Source organism: Castanea sativa, chromosome 1 (assembly GCF_040712315.1).
Source record: "Castanea sativa cultivar Marrone di Chiusa Pesio chromosome 1, ASM4071231v1".
Taxonomy (NCBI): domain Eukaryota; kingdom Viridiplantae; phylum Streptophyta; class Magnoliopsida; order Fagales; family Fagaceae; genus Castanea; species Castanea sativa.
In genome coordinates this window covers 11,994,664-12,011,530 of record NC_134013.1, presented here as the reverse complement: position 1 = coordinate 12,011,530, position 16,867 = coordinate 11,994,664, and the positions used below count along the sequence as shown (strand labels likewise).

General features: G+C 35.4%; 1 protein-coding gene across 1 annotated transcript; it reads left to right on the top strand.

The window, feature by feature from the left end:
- The first annotated feature begins 13,461 nt into the window (after window positions 1–13,461).
- LOC142609423 (uncharacterized) lies at window positions 13,462–15,884 on the top strand. The gene has a single exon (XM_075781009.1). It carries the CDS (start codon window positions 13,518–13,520, stop codon window positions 15,555–15,557), a length of 2,040 nt encoding a protein of 679 aa, XP_075637124.1. The 5' UTR covers window positions 13,462–13,517; the 3' UTR covers window positions 15,558–15,884.
- Window positions 15,885–16,867: the final 983 nt, after the last annotated feature.

Here is a 16,867-nt window from a genome sequence, read left to right as displayed (position 1 = left end):
CATATATATTCTCCATTATAACTTTTCAATGAGAATAAGAATTTGTTCACAGATAACTGATTTGACGTTGTGAAAATGGAATTGATGCTTCAGACTTTGTGGTCAATCTTGAGCGATTCTCAAATTAATATATATATATATATATATTCTCCATTATAACTTTTCAATGAGAATAAGAATTTGTTCACAGATAACTGATTTGACGTTGTGAAAATGGAATTGATGCTTCAGACTTTGTGGTCAATCTTGAGCGATTCTCAAATTAATATATATATATATATTCTCCATTATAACTTTTCAATGAGAATAAGAATTTGTTCACAGATAACTGATTTGACGTTGTGAAAATGGAATTGATGCTTCAGACTTTGTGGTCAATCTTGAGCGATTCTCAAATTAATATATATATATATATATAGAAGAAGATTGCTGTATTAATAGATTATCCTAGTACTTAAGAACAACACTTTATTGCTGCAATCACTTATTAATCACCTTTTTTAGAAGATAGTTAAGGGGCTGTTTGGTTTTTTTTTTTTTTTCATCACTCATCATTTAAAATACTCCAATTTTCTATACCTACCCGTTTGGCATACTTCACTCACCTTCTCATCACTCAATTTTTCTACTTTTTTGTGGGACCCATGTTTGTAAAGTGGTCAGACCCTTCTGTTAACAAAATCAGCTTCAACTACAATAACAAAAGCAGCAATAGCAACAACAACAACAACAATAACAGCAGCAATAACACCCATCTCTCCCAAAACACAAACCCAAACCCATAAAAATTTCAGAAGCTCCCTAGCCTCGTCAGGTGCGTCACTAGTGAACAACACCCATCTCTCCGACGTGTATGGCGACGCGATCTCCTCCGTCGTGACCTAGCGGCGCCGACGACCTTTGAAGAAATGTGACCCATTTCCTCCATTCCTCCATTCGTGACCCATTCATGTTTGTTCAAGGAATGGCTATTTTGAAACCCATTCATGTTTGTATTTTGAAACCCCAAATCTAAATCCAAACCTATCCTTACCCAGTCATGGAGTGCAACAAAGACCAAACATATTCTGTGATGAAGAACACACACAAAAAAAAAAAAAAAGAAGAAAAGAACTGCAGAGAAGACCAAATGGGTTCTGGGATGAAGAACAAAAAAAAAAAAAAGAGAGAGAGAGGGAGAGAGAGAGAAAGAAAGAACTGAATGGAGTGCAGCAAAGACCAGAGAAAGGAGAGATAAAAGAAAGAAAAATGGAGAAGAAAGTAGCGCCTGAGACCATCAAAAGCAGCGCCTCACGTGTGTTGCTCTGACAGTGGGTCCCTCTGTGTGTGTTTAATTACGAAAATGCCATTTTGGAAACTAAAAACACCTAAAATGTGTTTTCAGTTTCCATAACTCATCACTCAAAAATCAGAGAATTGAATGATGGAAACAAAAACAAGAAACACAGCCAAACAAGCTTTCTTAGAGTGGGTCCCACTTATTTTGAGTTATGGATGATGGAAACATAAAAACCAAACAACCCCTAAAGACTTGTCTTGATTCTTAAAAAAGAGTTAAAGCCATCCTAGCAACTTATTAATATATTATCCTAATACTACTTAGGAATAACACTTTATTGCTGCATCCACTTAATCACCTTGTTTTCTAGAAGAGTTAAAGACGTCCTAGCCACATGGATAAAAAATTTAATCCTACTAAGTAAATAGTAAAGTAATTCAATCTTACTTGGTGTACAATAATAAATAATAATAAAAAATTCATCACACTACTTTTATTGTAATCTTAGGTTCGTGTGTAGATAGTTTGAGTTAGGAAAATTTAGACCCTTGGTTTATTTCACAATAAAAGTTATCAGCTTGTTCAATTAACTAGTTATGAATCATGTTTATAAATTCAGTCTACAACTACAAAGATTATGCCATTTTGTAATTGTACTCTGGATATGTATTGTATTATAATCTCGGTTTAAAACATTAAGTACGCTTTTGGATACATATTTTTTCTACGCATTTGCGTTTGGCGTTTCCAAAAGGAGAGACCCAAGGCTACAGTGGAGACGCGTTAAACACCAAGACTTGAAGAAAAACGCTAGCTTTTTTCTTCATCAATTCACACCATTTCAATAAAACAAACCATGCGTGTACTATTCATGACCTAATTCTGTTGAAGAAACGTGTTGCTACTTGAGAAGAGGCTGAACGGTGCATTTTGGTATTACACCCATCATCACCCACGAAACAGTGGCAAAGGATCACAAATGCTCAGAAGTTGGATTCTCGTCTACAACGGCTACTTCCTCAGAATGTCGTTATGATTGAATTAAGAAGATTGATGTGCCAGTGATGGAATCAATGCACGTGAATGCTCTGTCCTCCTCTGAAATGAATTGCACCTACCCACCACACTCCAAAAAACCATCAAAATAGAGGAAACACGGTAACAAATGAACCCACCCTCTGTTTTTCCTTCGCTCGAGCCCACCTTCTCTTCGCTTGGAACGTCGTTGCCGTCGTTGTGGGTCTCTGCAGTTATCTGTAAGTTGTGTCTAACTTATCAGTCTTTGATCTGTTGGTGTGTGGTTTTTGTGTTTTTCATGAAATTAATCTGTGGTTTTTGTGTTCAACGTTTGTGTGTGGTTTTTGTGTTTTCCATGACACTAGTATGTGGATTTCTCTTCCTGCCTATGTTGTATTTGGACTATGTGAGTTTACTTTGCATTTTTCATGTGGGCCTGCGAAATCGATTATGATATGCATTCGAACTGTTTGTTGAAATGCCTCAATGAGTATAGAAGGGAGTTGTAGAAAAAATGGGTAAGGGGAAATTGAAGGACAGTGGTAATGATGTGAGAACTGGGTGGAAAAAACCAGTGGAACTAAAAGCTTTTTGTGATTTGTGTGCTGCTCAAGTCCTAGTCGGCAAGAGGAATGAAGGATTTTTTAGAAGGAAAAGGGTTGATGCAGTGATTAAGCAGTTGGGTGAAATGGGAAAAGTGGTGACTCACACGCAGTTTAAAAACAAATGAGATCATCTGAGAAAACAGTGGAAGGCTTGGAAGGAGTGTTTTGAGCGTGAGATTGTGTTGGGTTATGATCCTGTAACTGGGAAGATTGAGGCCAATGATGAGTGGTGGACCCGAAAGCTTGAGGTTAATTCACTTTACAACATTGTGAAAAACTCAATTGTCTACAACTATATTGTGTTCTAACTACTGGTTCTACACATGAAGGCATGTCCTAAGGCGTCAACCTTTAAAACTAAACTCATGCCGAATGTTAAGTCCATGGAAATCATGTTTGAAGGCATGGTTGCAACAGGGAAAAATGCATTCTGCACAAGTGGTGAAATACCAATGGAATGCACCGAAGGGTCTAGGGACTCTGCTGAAGGCAAAGAATTTGTTGATTCCCAATGTCAACCCTCTACGAATGTTGACCCAATAAAGGTTGAAGGCCCATCATTGTCGAGGGCAGGACCGATAGTGAATAAGGGGAAAGGCTTGGTAAGTGGTGTCCACATTTTCAGTGGAATTTGCAAGAAACCAAGAAAAAAGCGTTTAGTTGTGCAAGAGATGTTCGACTCTTTGAAGAACATCTCAGATGTTATTGTTGAAAGTAGAAGTGTAAGTACTCGTACACCATTTGCTTCCGCAGCAGCTAATGAGATGCAAGCAATTACGGACATGGCATTAAGTCTTCTTGGGGTGCAATCGGGTGATCGCCTTCATATGTTCAGCGCACTTGCTTCTTCATGGGAAACCCAAACGCTATGGACATTTTTGCAGCTAATGTTTAGAAGAAGGAGGTCCAGTTGAAGTGGCTAGAGATGCAGTACCAAATGAACCTCAGTTTCATTTTCTCTGAAGGAAAGGGGATTGTCTCGATAGGGTTGCTTAGGCTTGGTGTTGTAGTAATCAGATTTTCTTTATGTACCTGTTGCACTCTTTTTTTTTTATTGGCACAAACTATATGCTTACCATGGGTGTGTATGTAAGACAATGATTACTAATTAATTGTCATCTAATGTATGCTTACCTGTTCCTTTTTCTTCTGCTAGTGTTTATAATTGTCATCTGTAAGTAAGACAATGGTTACTAATTAAACCATAGTTCTAATTGCATCAATGTCTACCCCATAGTTTGAATATAAAACTACCTAAAATTATTTTTTGAAATATATGCTTGGGCAAGTTTTCTTGTCATCTACCTTGCTGTTTGTCATTATGTTGTTTAGTGAACATTCTTTCTTTTTTCCCTGTGGAGGAGTCAGTTTAATCAGCCGATTGGTAGAGTTGTGCTGTGACCTGATCTGCTTAACTTGCAGTTAAAATTATACAAGTTACACACACAGATGCTTCCCCCTACCTGTGCTGATTGTTATCTGCGCATTAATTTTATCATTCCAGATTATGTGTGGCTAATATCTGAATTCTATAAATTTATAATGGTACATCATTGAGCACTTTTTTTTTGTTCTCAGTTATTGAAAATCTATAGTGTTTACGTTGACAGGATTATTTTTAATGAACTTTCCAAGCTCATGTCAAAGCTAGACTTGGTGGTGAGAATTCATTTCTTTTTTTCAATTGTTTTTGATTTCCATTGTTTAATGATGTTATTTTTGACAATAAGTGTTTCCATCTTGTATTAAATGCTTTCAAATTTATTTACTTTTAAATGTTAGACGTGTCTTCAACATGTAAGCTTATATACTAAACCCCTCAGAACTACCTTTTTCTTTGTTTCCATTTTTTTCCCTCTAATGGGTATCTGAAGCTACCTAGTTTAATTTGTTAAATGCATGGATTCTGTATGTGTATATCTATTCTTGGGTCTCAATTTTGGATGCCCAGACATAAAGTTCTGTCTTTTCTTTTTTATTGTTTAATTTTGCTTTGCTTTATTGTTTTTTTCTGGTCTGGATCATCCAACTGTTTGTTTAGAATTTTACTCTATGATTTTGCTGAAATAAGTTTCAACTATGTTGAATTATATGGTAGAAAATATTGTGTTAGTTTCTTGTTGTTTTTCTAATGTTGAATCAGTGTACATTCCTTAGTTAGCAATGTGTTTGAGTTGGGATCGAGTCAAGTTCACTTGTTGATGCAAAAAGATTGTTTGATGAAGTGTTTCAAAATAGGAATGATACTATTTGATATTTGGGGTAACTTAAGTGATGAAAGGTTGTTTGATATTTGCAAAAAGGTTGTTTGATGAAGTGTTGAATTAGTGTACATTCCTTAGTTAGCAAGAACTATTTGTAACTTAAGTGATGAAAATGGTCAAAAGAACATTAGTAAATTCAGACATTTATTAAATTCAGACCCCACTAACTGCTGTAATCAGAATTGTCCATAAGGTTCCTTACAAGTTGACTAAAATTTCCAGTACTGCATTATGTTCCAACCATAATGATAGTTTAGTTTGTATCTCTCTGGTGTCTGTATATTTGTCCAGCATCTGATTGTAAAGAATGTTTTTTACCATTTCCTTCTTGCTGTTTATTTTTTAGCTTCTAGTACTCTTCACGCAAATCTTGGATTGAAGTTTGGAACTTTTGTATCTATTGAATTGAAGAGCTAATCCTCAACCAGATCCAAGTTTTCCTCCAACAGATCATTAATGTCTAAACGATTTTTTTCTTGAAAAGCTAAAGTAACATTTTGTTTCGTTATATGATTTAGCCTCCTCATCTTAGTTTTGTCTAGTAATAATTTCAAGTTTCCATAGGATTTTTCATTTGTTTCTATGGAATTAGGATATAGTTCACCAAAGAAATCAGCAAGTAAATATTGGTCCAAATGGGTTTTAGAGACCTAGGGGCCCAGAGATGTTTGAGGCATGTCCTGTTGTATGTATTTATTTTTTGGTGTAGTGTAAGGACCTACTGTTCAGAGTACTGTTCACACAGTCCCTAAACAGCCCTGCTAGACTCTCTCTAATTCTTCTTCTTTCCTACCCTAACCCCACCACAACTAAATGTAGACAAATCCCTAATTTGTCCTACATCAGTGTGTAACAAAGCTTTTTGTGGCCACATTTGAATAGCCAACATGAATGCCTATTCAACCAAATTAAGCTTTAATAATCCTCTGCTAAGTAGCTTATGTGAAGTAAGATTTTAAAAAAAAAAAAATTTATTTGCTTATAGGTTTCTGGAACTATTTGAAACTGTTATTTCCAATCTAAGAGTCAGCTACGAAATTTACTTATATAATATCATACTTTCTTTGGCCAACTTTGCTTCTACCAGTTGCTAGCAAGAAGGTAATTTTTCTCTCTTTTCCTTCTTTTTTGTAATTGTTGGTGTGCTCTGTGCTTTTTATTTATAGAGTAGCCTTTTGGTGTATATATCATTCTTACTTATAAATAAAATAAAATAAAAAAGAATTCTCGAAATTGTTGTGGTATTGCTTTATATCCAATTGACTAGTGAATATGTGTGTATTGGTCAGAAAAGGCATTTCTAAATCTTCCAAAAGGTCTCAAATTAGGCCATATTTTCCAGTGTCCTTGGCTTTCCACAGACAGAAAAAGAAAGAAGTCTCAAGATATACATAAGGACGGATTTGCTAAATGACTCATCTGATTCCTAGCACCAGTGAGTTCTATACTTTCCCCTCTAGATGTGAATACACAATTTTTAGTAATCTTGGATGAAATCGTGAAAGCATATACTTAACTCTATATGGTCATATTAAAATTAACCAATCCAAACCAAATTTAAGTGGGGTATCTGTTTTGGGTGTTTGGCAACTAGTTGATTAACATAGCCATCAGTTCATGGAAGCACATGACAATGAATTCAATTCAAACACTCTACTTGCATGAGTTGGTGAGGGTACTTAATAGACATTAGACTGCTGCCTAGGCTTTAGGACTGTTAATTTATTGGTACCACCATAGTTTGAGCCTAGTATTAATAAAGGTTCAATAAAGTTTAACAACTTGTTTTTAGCCTACATATTATAGTATCACTTCATATTTTGTACATGCAATTAAAGTCAGTAACATATGCAGGGATGCAGACTTCGAGATGAATGACGACATTGTACTCACAGCATATATAGCTGGATGTGCAAGTATCGTAGCTTAGGTGGAGACCTATATGACCAAAGTACCAATGCATAAAAATATAAAAACAGGGTATGAATGGGTACAGTACACATTAAATGGAAATGAGCAGAAATGTCGCAATGTCTTTAGAATGTCAAGCCATGTGTTTCGACAATTGTGTAATACATTGCGCACTCAGTATAGATATGACGGTATCAAAAGAGTTTGCTTGAAAGAGTCTGAGGTAATGACATTGGTGGTACTTGGTAATGCCATGGGTAACAGAATGGTGAAAGATAGATTTCAACATTCAGGTGAGACAGTGCATTGACACGTGGCCATAGTAGTTATGTTGTTAGCCATTGTTATGGTAGCAAACATTATCAAGCATGCTGATCCTACATTTCGTAACATGCCATCACATATTCGCAATTCAGAACAATATTGACCACATTTCAAGGTACTTTGTGAATTTGGTATCTTGACTTGATTTTATTCAATTTATCTTTATGGGCGTACCACGTATTTCATTTCACATGGTATTTTTGTGGAAATGGTTAGGGTTACATTGGTGCGATTGATGGTCCCCGTGGTCTTACCAGTTGATGAGCAACACCCATACAAAGGAAGGGAAGGGATCACAACAACGAATTGCATGTGTGCATGTGATTTTGACATGAAATTCACACTCACATGTGTTGGATGGGAAGGGTCGATGCATGACACATGAATCATTTTAAGTTGCCTCAATAATGAAAGTGACAACTTCCCAAAATCTCCAGCTGGTTTGTAAATATGTAGTTTAATTATAGTATTAAAGTATGTATCATGTAGTGAAAATGCTAATGTAATAAATATGTTTTTTTGCAAGAAAGTATTATCTTGTTGATTCAGGGTACCCTATGAAGAGAGGGTTCCTTGCACCATATAAGGGGGAGAGGTACCACATCCCCGATTTTCAGCAAGGTGAAGAGCTACATTGTCCAGAGGAGAAATTTAATTATCTCCATTCATCACTTCGTTCGGTCATAGAACAAACTTTTGGAGTTTGGAAGTATTCCACCCTTTCATATATGCACTCAAAATCATATTATTGTTGCTACAATGGTTCTCCACAATTTTATTAGAGCACATGAAAACAATGACGTTAAACGTGGGTGTTTTGCACGGGGCACATATGGAAGTAGCAAGGGAGGTCATTACGATGGAATGGCACATGTGGTCTCTTACCTAGACGAACCTAAGATGAAAGAAGTTCGGAACAATATCACGACATTAATATGTAGGATGCGTCCATCGTAGGATTGAAGTTGTTACGGAAGTTATATTCCCTTTAATTGATTATGGTGACTATTATTTTCATCACAATAGAAATTAGCATGGTTGAAAATACCATTAACATTATGGTAATTTTTTTTGTGGGGACCGTAAGTAATGGTTCACAAATTACCATTTTGTTTTATGGTTATTTTTTGTTGGTAAGCAGAACTCATGGCTCACAAAACTTGATTCTAATACCTTTGATTTATGAATTTGAAACCCATCAGTATTGCAATAGTAGATTTCAAGCTTACAGAGGACTTCTGAATAGAGTCCAATCTTATCTGAACAAGAAATAAACTCAATGGATTTTAAGATTGCAACAGTAATCTGCTAGGAATTAAAAAAAAATAAAGAAAACAAAATCTACCCTCAATTTGTTTTAAAGACATCAAGAACCCTAACTATCAATTGCTAGCAAAGTGTATATAGATAAATAAATAATATATATATATATATGTATATATAGACACATATATACAACAGCAGAACTTACAATCTCCATCAACTTGGCCATTAACATTATCTCCATCAAACGTCTCCACATTGTTTTAAGAAGTACAACTACATACATATCATAAATTGTTACCTGCAATAGTACAATTAACATTATCTCCATCAAACGTTTCCACATTGTTTTAAGAAGTACAACTACATACATATCATAAATTGTTACTTGCAATAGTACGATTAACATACAAAACAAATGTAATAATACAAGTCTGTATTATTACATACATACACATCCCATTATGGCAAATACATCTGATTGATTTTGACTTCCCCAAACCTAGTAGACAAGATAAGCAATACTAGAAACATAACCCAGGAGACTACTAGAGCTATTGTCAACTTCTTTGCTTTCTCTACAGAAATCATGCATGCAGCCTTGGCTCTTTCAGCCTTTCGTTTTGCAACTTGCTCCCTTTCCAATGTTGCGTCTGTTAGGGCGTGTGCTTGCTTCAGCTCTTCATTGGCAACTTCCACCGTATGCTTCAATCGCTTGAATTTGTCTATAACTATAGGTGTTGTTGCTGTGCCACGCATACAAAAAATGCTAGTGTCTAACCACTTGAAGAACTTGCATGCACGGTCGTCATCCTGCACAATACAATACAACACATAAACAGGAATACAACGAATTGGTTCTTTAACGCACAACACAAATATTTTGCCAATACTTGGATATGGTATTTATTGGTGACCAATAGCGACAACTATAAAATCTCCTACCAAATGTATAAAGTTGCAGGGACGTCCTAATGATGCAGTTGTCAACATCACAAAAATGGCCATCAAAACTAAAGAGATAGTTACTCGTTTCCGACATTAACATATTTTTCTCTTGAAAAATAAAAATAGAGGGTAAGGTGCATATGTAAGTCGTCAATATAACTCAAGAAATAAGAAAGCTAAATAACATCAACCTAATAAGCAATCTCACCAGTAACAAGTTTAACTGCTAGTTTGCTGCTTAACTAGCAGCAATTGCCACAACTACAAAAGGAACAATCAAGCAAACCAGATCAAGCCCAAGAGTAAGTACCAATCCAAAACACAAACTAGTTTAATTTACCAAGATTTTCAGTCATTTCTTAGATTCATTGAAAGTGAAAGTGCTACCTCTAAACTATTAAAGATCAAAACTTTGTAAAAAAGCAAAGTAACTAATTAATAGAGAGGACTAAAATTCTAGCAAATGAAACTCATTAACAAGAACTGAAATTCAAACAAAATAGGATAGAAAATAGTGAACAAAAATTTGAGAGAAGTCACCTTAGGGGAGTGGATTTGGCTTTTTTTTGTTTCTTCTGGTTTTTGAGCTCAGGCTAATTCAGCTGATGCTTTCATATGTGTCCCACTTCCCAACTGCCATTCATTTCAAGTTTCAAGGAGTACTGTCATACGTAACGACAACTAGAGAATATGAACCACTGAGAGTCACCAAGTTTTTATTTTATTTATTTATTTTCGAGAGCAAAACATGACAGGCAGCAATGCAAACATATGCATAATTAATAAGAATCAATCATACAGACTATAAGAATCCAAAAATGACCATCAATTTAAATGGTAAAAAGAAAAATTGAATGGTACATATATGGATGATTGAATGACCAAAAATTGAATGATTGAATGGTACATATATAGCAAGACAACAAACACAATGAATGAATAAATGGATGATTAAACGCCTCATTACCAGAGAAATCTTTAACCAATAGATTAAAGTTGGACGATAATTTATTAAAAGGGAAACCGGAGGTTATAAAGAACCAAACATGTAATACATGCAACTAGTCAATTAGTTTTATGACAAGAAAAACAAAAATTGAGAAAGTTGAAGATCTAATGAATAAGATAGATACCCTCATACCCCATCAACAAAGAAAAACAGAATCAAAATCATGTTCGTTGGTTTATGTTAAAAAACAAAAACACCATTGGCTCCACAGTTCCACAGCAACCAAACTATACTAAGGGGGGGGGGACTTCATGATTCATGAACCTTAAGTTTTTCCATTGAACATAAAAATCAATAAAACAAATTTTTTTTAATTTTTTATCATTCTTCGGCATGTCCAAAACACAATATTATGTCATTCAGCCTTGCAAATCAGACTTCACTACCATCAAATCCAAGAACTTAAATCGAAATCACTAACATTTACTTTCTACTAGGTCCAATCTTCAGCGAAAAATTTAGCATAATAAAATGAAAAAAAAAAACTAAAACCCTAGCCAAAACTCAATCTAATAAAACCCACAAAACCAAACCAAACAAAACCCACTTTGCCATTGTAACCAGTAAACAAAAACAAAACGAAGTGAACCAAGAAAAAAAATATAAAAAACAAAACTTTCAGATCTCATTACCTGCAGAAATGAGTGAGCCACAATGAAAGATATCGAGAGGCTTTCTATAGACTATAAAATGAAAACGCGTTGTGCGTGTTTGTGTGTGAGAGAGAGACACCATTACAAACCAAAGACCTCTGCAGTTGAAACCAACAACCCTGCCATAGAAACACAAACACAAACACACAGTTTAATAACTAAACATATTCAGTTAAATATCAAACACCATCACAATTCACACACTCAAAAACCCAATTACCCAGAAATTAAACAAATGGGTCAGCAAGTGAAATTGGAAGAGGCATGAAATGAATTTATGGGAAAAGAGGTGTTAGGCTGGGCGAGAGTGAAATTGGAAGAGGGTGAAATGGGTTTATGGGAAGAGAGGTGTCATGGGTGGGAAAGGAGTGAAATTGGAGAAGAGGGTGAAATGGGTTTATGGAAGGAAGAGTACACCAGAGGGAACCTAATCTTTGACGGCGTCGGACCGGGTAGTCTTTCTTGTGGATTTCTCTTTTGAGCTCTTCGCTTGCGTCAAACTGATGTAGGTCTTCCTCGTGGATTTCCCTGGTGCGCGTGGAACTCTCTTCTCGAAGACACAGGCGTTAGCTAGGGTGGGTGAGGAGTGAATAGAAGAAGAAAAAAAAAAAGTAAAAACGCGACTTTTAAATACTTTTAGCTGAGCTACAGTACTCGAACCCAAAAATAATCAGCTGGCGTTTTTCACTTATTTGCTACAGTGTTTTTAGTTTTCAGCAAGATCAGCGATATCCAAACGGACCCTAAGTATTATTGTTTACTAAAAAAAACTAGTTATGAATGCAAATTTAATTCTAGGTTAATTCCTATATAAAGTAAATATATCAATAAACACAACAATATAGTGATGAAGTAGAAAACTCAAGGACAACTATCAGAGAGAAAAACTACTATGAAACCTCAAAAAGAAATTCAATAATAGAATTGAAGTTCTTACAATTGAAACATACCCATGTTTCTCAACCCAAAAAAAAAATAAAACATATTTTTAATTGCTACCTCCAATAGTGACTTACTCACGTGACCATGTGCAAGTGCAACTCCAGCTCAGTTAGACTCTTTTATTCTAAAGTCCTTCTCACAAACTTCTTGCTTGCGACTTCAAGAACATTTTTTAAGATTCTTTTCACAATACCTTTATTTTTAGTTGTGGTTGTTTCTAGTATAATATTTTGTTATTTTATTTTGGCATATAATGAATTAACACCTAAACAATTGCGAAAATATTGTAACAATTTGTTCTATTGATATTTTATTGTTATTAAATAAGCAATTTTAAAGGATGATTTTACCACCAAAAAAGAAGAAGGAATAACAGTGGAAATTGAATAAACCAAAAACATTGTAGTTATACTCATGGCTCTTTTTTATACTAGAAAAATTGATTAAAGATACAGTTATATTTTAAAATAAGCACTTTAAAAAAAAGTGAATAAAAAAAAGGGCCAAACAAAAAACGTGGCCTTTGGCAGTAAGATTATTAGATTAATTACAAGGATAAGACAAAATTAGCTTCATGGATAGTAAATGAAGTCCTTTGTTTGTGATACTAAAAAATCTTATTTTTGTTTTTCAAGGTTAAAGCCTTAAAGGTGCAGTGGATATGCGTCTTCTTTTGACCACTTTTTCTTTTGAAAAAGAAATAAGATCCTTTGTTTGCATACTTAAGTAATGCCTTAGGCATTTGCTTAATTTTTTGCTTTTTTTTTGTGCAAATATTTTAGCTGTTAACTTTTTAATAATAAACTAATTTTAGTTTTTTTCACACATTAACATAAAATTTATTAAGAAATATATTTTTCATTAAATATGATGTATATAAGCTGCAGGAAAAAAAAGTAATTTATTTTTCAAAAAAGAACTTTGTGTCAAATTTTACTTTATGGTTAAAGCCTTAAGGTGCCCTATCCATTACATGGTAATGCCCCGACAGGGTAGCCATGCAGGTCCCCCCAACTCATTTTTGGTTAACCCCAAAAAAAAACAAAAAAAAAGCCTTAAGGTGAAGACTTGCGGTGGCTTCCCTTCATGTTTTTGACCACTTTTTCTTTTGGAAAAGAAATGTGCTTTTAAAGTTATTCTTCTTTTTTAATCCATTATTTAAAAGAATCCAAGAAATTAATTTCTGTTAAACCTGCGAGGGAATCATCATTTAAATAGGGCCATATTCCAGCAGGTGAGAGCTACAGAGAAAATGTTGTAAACTCATAATACAGAATACAATACCCATTTTCATTGAACTGCATGGTGATAACCAGCATGTATAGCATTTTAGTCATCCTTTACAAAATGAGAAGCTTTTTCACTTGTAATCGCCTCCACTTTACTTTAATTATCTTTCTTTTCACAGTATGCTTTTCTACTTCGCGCTGTGGTGACCTTGAAGTACTTTTGAAGCTCAAGTCCTCAATGATTGGACCCAAAGGCTCGGGCATGGATGACTGGAAACCCTCGTTGTCTCCAACAGCACATTGTTCCTTCTCCGGAATTTCCTGTGACCAGGATTCACGAGTCATTTCTTTGAACGTGTCTAGCACACCTCTCTTCGGTTTCATTTCGCCTGAGATTGGGCTATTGAACAAGCTGGTCAGTTTAACACTCTCTGCAGACAGTCTCACGGGGATGCTTCCTATGGAGATGGCAAACCTTACGTCACTCAAGGTCCTCAATGTCTCCAATAACGTTTTCTACGGAAACTTTCCCGGAGAAATAACCCTGCGAATGACAGAGCTTGAGATTCTTGACACTTACAACAACAATTTTTCTGGGCCACTTCCTACAGAGCTCGTGAACTTGAAAAATCTCAAGCATCTTAGTCTTGGCGGGAGCTATTTTTCTGGGCCAATTCCAGATAGTTACTCCGAGATTCAGAGCCTCGAATTCTTGGGCTTGAACTGCAATTCACTTACCGGCAAGATCCCAGCGAGGCTGGGTAGGTTAAAGAATCTCAAAAAATTGCTTGTTGGGTACTACAATGCTTTTGAAGGAGGTATTCCAGAGGAGCTTGGATCCTTGAGTTCGCTTCAACGCCTCGACATGGCGAATTGTAACCTTACGGGCGAGATTCCTAAGAGTCTAGGCCTTTTGAAGAACTTGGAAGCATTGTTTCTACAATTCAACGAGCTCACGGGTAATATACCTTCTGAACTCTCTGATTTGATCAATTTGGAAATGCTAGACTTTTCATTTAACAAACTTACTGGAGAGATCCCAGAAAGCTTCTCACAACTAACAAATATCAATCTAATCAATCTGTTCAAAAATAAACTTTCCGGTGGAATTCCTGCGTTTTTTGGTGACCTTCCAAATATTAAGGTGTTTCAGATATGGGAGAACAACTTTACGTCTGAACTCCCAAAGAACCTAGGTCAGAATGGAAAACTTGAAGTTCTTGATGTCACATCTAACCAACTTACTGGTCCGATTCCACGAGATTTATGTGAAGGAGGGAAGTTGAAGACATTGATTTTGATGGACAATTTCTTTTCTGGACCAATTCCCGAGGAGCTTGGTGCTTGTAAGTCGCTAGTGAAACTCCGAATTCAGAAGAACTTATTCAATGGGACGATTGCTGCTGGGATTTTTAACTTACCCCTAGTGCAAATTATTGAGGTTAGCAACAACAATATCTCTGGCGAGCTTCCCTCCAACATTTCAGGGGACTCACTTGGAATTCTTGATCTATCCAACAATAAAATCACAGGAAAAATCCCTCCATCAATTGGAAATCTTAAAAGCTTGCAAGCTTTATTTCTGGGTAGGAATACATTTCAAGGTGAGATTCCTAGCGAAATCTTTGATATAGATACATTGTCAAAGATTAACTTCACTTCAAACAACTTCAGCGGTGAGATTCCAACTTCAATATCTCGTTGTACTTCACTTTCATCCATCGATTTTAGTCAAAACAGTCTCTCCGGGGAAATTCCAGAGGATATTAGTCGTTTGAAGATTCTCAGCACTCTTGATCTTGCTCATAACCGACTTATTGGGCATATACCAAATGAAATTTGCTCCATGACAAGCCTCGTAATCCTCAATCTATCCTACAATAGTTTTGTGGGAAGAATTCCTAGTGGTGGGCAGTGTTTCTTGTTTAAGGACAGCTCATTCACTGGAAACCCAAATCTCTGTACCCCAAGCATAGTCTCTTGCCCAGCTACGATCGATCCACTTCAAGACTCAGGTCAAACTCGAGGGAAGTTTTGTTCTCCAGTGTTCGTTGTTGCTGTTGTAGCTTTGGCAACTGTTTTGTTGTTGGTACCATCTTGGAGCCAAACATGAAGGCAGTGTTGGGATTATTCATCTTGAGAAGACTACATTAGAACTCACAGACGTCAATTGTAGCCTTATTACTGGCAGCCGCGAACTCCAGGAAAATATACATCAAGACTCTCTTAGCTGTCAGATGTAGTTTCTGTCATCAAGACTCTCTTAGCTGTCAGATGTAGGTTTGTTGTAGGATATGAGTTGTGAGTTCTACCAGACTAGACACGTGTTTAGTAAAGTAATTTGAACTATGTTATTTGGGTGCTTTTAATATATATGTAGCTGAAAATGTATGTAAAAATGTGTATAATATTATTTAAAATGTAAGTTATTGTATTAAAACTCGCATGTCAAACAGACCCTAAATCTAAATGAACAACTTTTTATAATAATTTTTTTCACAAATGTTGAGTTGTCACATTTTCAAGAATAGACAATAAAACTGTGTCAGTAATGAGTGCATGTAAATACAATCTCGGCAAGCTGTAAAATTTATTATGTTTTTAACATTATTTTAAAAGCCCTTGACAATATTGAAAAATATTGTGAAGCTTTAGATATATTACAAAACTTGTGATTCTGATTAGGGTTCGAACATATACAAAAAAATCTATATGTGTCTTGTCTAGATGATAGAGATCAATATTTTTGAATAAATAATAAAAACAACATGCAATAATAGGGTCACAAAAGGTGCATGTAATTCCCAAGCTTTTATGGTGAGTGAAGCGCTTGTTGAAAATGTCCAAACTTTCTTTTTGTCAAAGTAGAATGTTGATTTCTAAGTTGTTAGCTTGGTTTGTTGAGCTAATATATGGTACATTGTATATAAGTAAGCTATTACCTCACTAACTAGTTAATTAAGCATGAAGTCTTATACTATGTTTTAGAAACCAGAACGGCTGGTCCAACCGTTTGAACCGAAAACTGGAGGCCTGTTCAGTCTGGAAAAAAATGTCTAAAACTGGGGTAAAATCGATCAAATTCGGTAAAAACCGAGAAGCGGAGGCAAATCCGATTTTGCCTCCAGTCCGTTTTTAAAACCATAGTCTTATATCTATTGGGTAAATTATTCCTTTATGCCCCATCACCTCCCATCCTACTTGCACGTGTAAAGCATATTGCCAACACTTATCCTTAGCTAGGACAAATTAAGGTCGTTTATACCATAAAATTTTGTATCAATGTACAAAAGGCAACTCAAAAATCCATACTTCTATCTCAAAACTAAAGGACAATTAGATATCAATAAAATGGTAATTTCAATAAGATTTTACTATGTCAATTTGGCCTAGACATAGTGAGCTTCTATGAGGATAAGAGAC